This window comes from Haliaeetus leucocephalus, unplaced genomic scaffold (assembly GCF_000737465.1).
Source record: "Haliaeetus leucocephalus isolate CR32 unplaced genomic scaffold, Haliaeetus_leucocephalus-4.0 Scaffold517, whole genome shotgun sequence".
In the NCBI taxonomy this organism is placed as follows: domain Eukaryota; kingdom Metazoa; phylum Chordata; class Aves; order Accipitriformes; family Accipitridae; genus Haliaeetus; species Haliaeetus leucocephalus.
In genome coordinates, this window is record NW_010972953.1 from 443,000 (window position 1) to 448,555 (window position 5,556).

The following is a 5,556-nucleotide window of genomic DNA, read 5'->3' on the forward strand; positions in this document are numbered from 1 at the left end:
ACTGCTCCAGGACACTCAAGGATGTGTCTTCATTGTTCCCCCTTCCAACTACCAACATTGCAACCAGCACGCTCTAAACAAAGAGGACAAGCTTTTGTCCCACAGTTGGCTTCTGGATTGTTTCTCCCTATATGTGAACTTCAGTATCGCCTCTGTTGGAACCTGGGAAGCAACACTGGAAATTCGGCACGGCACGGGCACTACCCATTGTGCAGAAGACAGGATAGTCTTTGGCTAATATGGTGCCTCAATTTAGCAATGCGCCCTTAGCAATGCCTTTCACCTCTTACATTTTGAAGTGAAATACTTTGTGCAGATAAAGCAGAACGGGAAAATTAAAGAGGGATTGGGGGGGGGGGGTGATTAGAAAGATAATAATTCAACTTTAACCCGCTTGAAAAGATACCTAAAAAAGATGACTTGAAATCTCTTACAGTTTTGGATGTGTCACGGTCACCAGTCACAGAGCTGAACTAACACTCCCAGAGCACCTTGTCTGTCCATGTGCTGTGTGCAACCCAGCACCCAGCTGCTGGATTTTGACCTTGACTTTTCAAGGATTGTTTATGGTGCGTATTACTAGGACATTCAGGCACCTCTTGTGGCTTCCCACTGTAAATACCAAGAGAACAAACTCTCTGATTTATTAATCAATTAATTAGATACAATATATTTATGGCTACCACAGGCCCACAGTAATTTGTTTTAACAAAGTGCTAGGCTGCAGTGAAAAACAAACTGATATGGTGTATCACTCCTCCTTCATAAGGACAACCCTGTTTCTAAGCAAGGATGGTAACAATTACTTAATGGAACAGCTAACGTTTCCGTTGAAATTTGAATTTGTAAATAGCTGGACTGTTTGTTGTCTCTTTCTTCACCTTTACTTTGTGAGTTTTGTCCTAGAAAAAAGAACAAGAAATAGTTGCTGGCATCTATGAAGGAAAAAAAAAACAAAAAACAAACCCACCCTCATATAAATAAGAAAGTCCCTGGCTAGGTCTGATAAGGCATTAGTGAAAAATGGTCACTTTCCACTGTTTAGGTGGGAATTATATTTCTGTCTGGTCTTTCCACCTTTAGGTTGTCAGGTACAATCTGTTTTGTTCACAAGCATCAGTGAATGGCGAGTCCCATTGAGACAAATAATTTTTTGATCATTGGGATTTTTAAGATCTTGTAACCTACAGAAACGGTTCCTTGTCTCGCTACTTGAAAATATTAATTCAGTACTTGAAAGCTGGCAACAGTATTTTAGAAAAGACTTGTGAGCTCCGCTTCAAAGTTGAGTCTTTGTCCTTGCTGACATGGTAAGAGTTAGACTAGCAGGTATGATTTACTAGCCATGGCACAACTGGAATGCTTCATCTCCTTGCTTTTTCCATACTAAAAGAGGATTACTTACATTTAGGAGTTATTGGGAAGTGTCAGTATAAAATCAGAGTGAAGAAATGCATACATACAAAACTAGACCTAATGACCTTAACAGAACAGATTCAAAGAACCAGAACTAAATCCCTCACCAAAAGATCTTTACGTGTCTGGATTTTCTGTGCAATAACAAACATGGCCTTTTCTCTTTCAATGCGCTGCTTCAGGAGATCATATTGATTCTTCCTTTGCTGGGCTAATTTCTGCAGGGGGGGGGAAAAAAAAAAGTTTTTTTAAGACAGAGAGAGGAACAAGACACTATGGCCTACAACTGACCTATTCTGAGGCACTTGGACCTCACAAACATTTTTTACATTTTCAAGTCATAATCATACTAAAGAATGCTGCTTCAATTCTGTGGCTAGATTCCAGAGAACTGTTTTAACATCTTGATTCTCATACTAGAGGTTTTCTAGTTAGGACTTAATTCTTTGTGCTTGTTTTAATCTCCTAAATCCAAACATAAAAAACCAAACCTCTTCTAACCTAGTTTAGATGCTGCATAACCTTGTTCAGTACGTGCCTGGAATTTCATTTTTCCAAATCCTCTTAATTTCAATGTTGAGTGCAAGGTAACATTTAACTCCCTAACAAAAACCCAATTTATCTGGGGGGGGGAAGGAAAAAAAAAAAAAAAAAAAAGAGACCAGAGACCAATTCCTGAAGTGCTTCGAAATTGCACAGAGGCCTCCCAAAATGCAACTTGTTTGGTCACGTTTACTTACTAAGCATGGATGGCTTTCCCACCACAAAAATGGTATTACTGCAGGTGTGATTTAAGTAATTAAATTAAGGAGAACAGATCCCAACAGGCTTAAAATATGACTCAGAGATTTAGAGGAGAAAACTTGTCAGTCTACAACTTGTCCAACTGCTTTACTGACAAGCCAAACTGAGAAAGCTGGCAAGAAGAAAGGGACCACAGGGTGTTTGTTATCTGACATCTGATTCAGAAAACAACAGGTTACAAATTTACCAATCGGCAATTTTAGACAACTTTGTTTTTACCTTACATATACTAACTCAAGCTTGTAAGACTGCCCAATATATCTAAACTAATTAAGCGCTATTTACAGCGTTAAAGCCATGTGTAGCTACTTCTAGGACAGAAGTGCTGTGATATTAAAACATCAGAATCAAAGTTGATTGTGTAAGCAATTCATCCTGAAGGATCATGAAACACTTTAAATTGGGAAAGTCAGGAAACGAGACTATAGCTTAAACGCCTTTAAGAAGAAAAAAGGGATGACAAATCCTGAATCTCAAGCAACTTCAGAAGATCAGAAACCCAACAACACAAATATCTATGTTGGAATAAGCTTCTTCACATCGCTATTCAGGTATGCAAGGGTTTTGGGGGAGGTGTGAAGGGAGACTTAACAGTGGATGCTGCAAAAATCACACTTAAAACTGCAGCAATCTATTGAAAAGATAGTCCCATAGATGTATGTCACATAATGGAGAAAAAATATATCAATTTTGCCAAGGAAACTGCCTAATCATATCTACAGCATTCCTTTCTGGCCCATACGTCACAACTCTTGGTTTATAATCCACAGTGGACTGGAATACAACAGAACAAATTCTCCATGTCAATCCAGGAGAAGATTTGACTATAGGCTCCAGGCACTTGATGATTAAGTGACATCCACTGCAGCCTTGTGTCACCAATAAAAATTCTAAGACAACAAAACAACTTTGTTCTCCTCCACAATGGTCCAACGAATCCTCTTTAGTGCTTATTATGTGAAAGATGTAAAACATTAAGAAAACTATAATACCAATAGTCGCAGGACAAACTACCTTTAAGTGGGCAGGATCAGTAGCTCCTTTCAGCGTCTCTTTCTCCAACGTTGCAATGGTCGGTCGGTTGTACACCCTGTCTACAAGCTCTGGAACAGTATCCAGATGAGTTGCAATATCAAACTCCTGAACTACAAATAAAAAGAAATTTAGGAATAAACTTATATGGACTTCTTGAACTAATGCTCAGCAAACCTTCCAAACATGTAGCTTAAGTACAGTCAGCAATGGAAGCCCCAGCAACATAGCTTCTGCAGAACTGAGGTCTTAATCTAGTAATCAAAAGAGATTTCTAGAGCACCTGAATTATTATTCCTGAAAAAAAACCCCACCTTTTTTTAATTATAACAGCATAAAGAAAGCACCATACTATTTTAAACAGCCTACAATAAAACATCATGGAACAAGTTTTCTGATAAAACCTATTTAAAGTTTACCTTCTTTTTTGGTATCGAAAAAGAACACGTGCTTGTTGGGTTTCTTCCCCTCAGCATCCAGCAGATGGAGCTCCGACTTCAGCCTCTCGATTTTCTGCAGGAAAGAAAAATTAAATCTGTTTTGGCAAACATCTGTCAGTAATGTCTCCCTGAAGTAAACTCCTGTTTGTTTCTCAAGCATCTGAACTCTTCCTTTTTTTTTTTTTAAATCTTTGAAAATACATCTAGTCTATATTTATGTCATGTCTTCATAACCTTTTTGCGTAGAGGTTAACAGTAATTTCCTGTATTACTCAGCCAAACACATACAAATCAATTTTCAGAACAGTAAGTTATCTGTATGGCAGACAAAGTAGGAATGATTACCATGAAATTACTAGCAAAAGCGTGGATGAAAATTCAAAGCTGACTTTAATTTTTTTATCTACAGTGACGGTGTGTGGATCAACATCAGAGCATAAAACATTTTCAGAAGTGGGTCATATTTCTGTTGATTGCCTGCCTACCAAATTTAAACAACCCACTTCAGTAACAATAATCCTCAATTCTTTATGAATATGAGAAGCAAGAGTACATGTTTAATGTCTGAAACTTACATAAGAAATGGCCATGTTTTATAATAATGCACAGTGCAGTTTTTATTATTCAGTATACCTTTAGGTTCTATATACAGAGCTCCACTGACACTCCCATCTATCATTTCCAGTATTGCACAAATCAGATTTCACTAAAAATAAACATAATAGCCAAAACCAACAAAAAAAACCACAATAAAAAGAACAATTCTGAGCAAACTAGAAAACAGTGAAAAAGAGAAGCATTACCTTGGCTTCTGCCACTCTTTTCATTTCCACATATTTAATATCCTGTGTCCTCATCAGTTTCACCTGTTCGGGGGTCACTTCATCCTTTGGCTGCTTTATTGTATGAACTCCATCCTAAAACCAGATGGAAAATAGCACTTACAGACAGATACCATTCCAGCTATAGTGTACTATGGGTCCTAATAATCAAAGCAAAAGAACCTTTTTTGTCCTTTGCCCCTCAATTTCTTCAAAGCTTTCCAAAGGCACCAAGCCAAGTCTGCTAATTTATTTACTAATTCATAAATTAAAAACAAGGTAGAAAAATTATGTTACTTAGAGCAACAGAGTGTAACCCTGCTTGAAGGCAATTTAGATTCTCACCTGGAGCTCTGCACGTATCATTTTAAAGTAGAACTCATCAGGATTCTTGTCCAGAGCTTTCTTTTGAAGTGCTCTGAGGGCATTCTGTTTCTTGTGATAGTCACTAGGGGAAAAAACAAAACAAACCCATACAGAAGTTGTTCAGCAGTTTCTCCACATTCACACTCCCTGATGAGATGCCGAGTCCTTCAAAGTGATGCTCAGAGCTTTGAGGAGCAGACTAGGCTCCACATACAGAGCTGGACACCATCTAGTGACTTTAGCTTTACAGTTTATGCCTTAACAAAGCTGGAAAGGAACAGCGTCCAACAGTAAGTGTTAGAGGAGTAACGGAAACACGTTCACCCGTTCTGCAAAGCTTACCGAGCTGCTTAGGACTCCCAGATCTTCTACAGAATCAGCCATTAAAGATGGAAGATAATGCTTATGGGTTTTGTATTAATCACAGTAAGCACGATTTTTGTGGGGTCTTCGCCCTCCACGTTCCCTCTCCCTCCGACTCAACCACAGGGATACTTAACTGTCCGTACACGTCTCCCTTGCTTCCACGGACGCGCCCGCTACCTGGGAGCAGGTACACCGGTTCCCGTGCCGCCGAGCGCACTGGCTCTTCCCGTCGTCTCTGCCACCGCGGTGCAGGGACCAGCCCGGCCGGAGGCCAACGCTCCAGAGCCCGGGGGCACCCGCCAGCGCCGCCG

The 5,556-nt window shown here is 39.5% G+C and overlaps 1 protein-coding gene across 3 annotated transcripts; it reads right to left on the reverse strand.

The window, feature by feature from the left end:
• Positions 1-612: 612 nt before the first annotated feature.
• UTP11L (UTP11-like, U3 small nucleolar ribonucleoprotein (yeast)) lies at positions 613-5,550 on the reverse strand. Of its 3 annotated transcripts, none has more exons than XM_010575940.1 (6): positions 4,859-5,550; positions 4,496-4,609; positions 3,672-3,765; positions 3,235-3,365; positions 1,524-1,634; positions 613-902 (listed from the first exon to the last, which is right to left on the reverse strand). In XM_010575940.1, the coding sequence occupies exons 1-6, from the start codon at positions 4,877-4,879 to the stop codon at positions 819-821; spliced, it is 555 nt and encodes a 184-aa protein (XP_010574242.1). In that variant the 5' UTR covers positions 4,880-5,550; the 3' UTR covers positions 613-818. The 3 variants fall into 3 exon arrangements, with proteins under 3 accessions (XP_010574242.1, XP_010574241.1, XP_010574243.1); XM_010575939.1 differs by having other exon boundaries at positions 648-902; positions 3,232-3,365; XM_010575941.1 differs by lacking the exon at positions 1,524-1,634 and having other exon boundaries at positions 648-902.
• Positions 5,551-5,556: the final 6 nt, after the last annotated feature.

Coding starts and splice junctions, on each gene's coding strand:
- UTP11L (XM_010575939.1), bottom strand. CDS start 4,879: ATGATACGTGCAGAGCTCCAG. Junction 4,610..4,858: donor TGATACGTGCAGAGCTCCAG/GTGAGAATCTAA, acceptor ATCTGGTTTTAG/GATGGAGTTCATACAATAAA. Junction 3,366..3,671: donor TTTCGATACCAAAAAAGAAG/GTAAACTTTAAA, acceptor TTTTATTTGTAG/TTCAGGAGTTTGATATTGCA.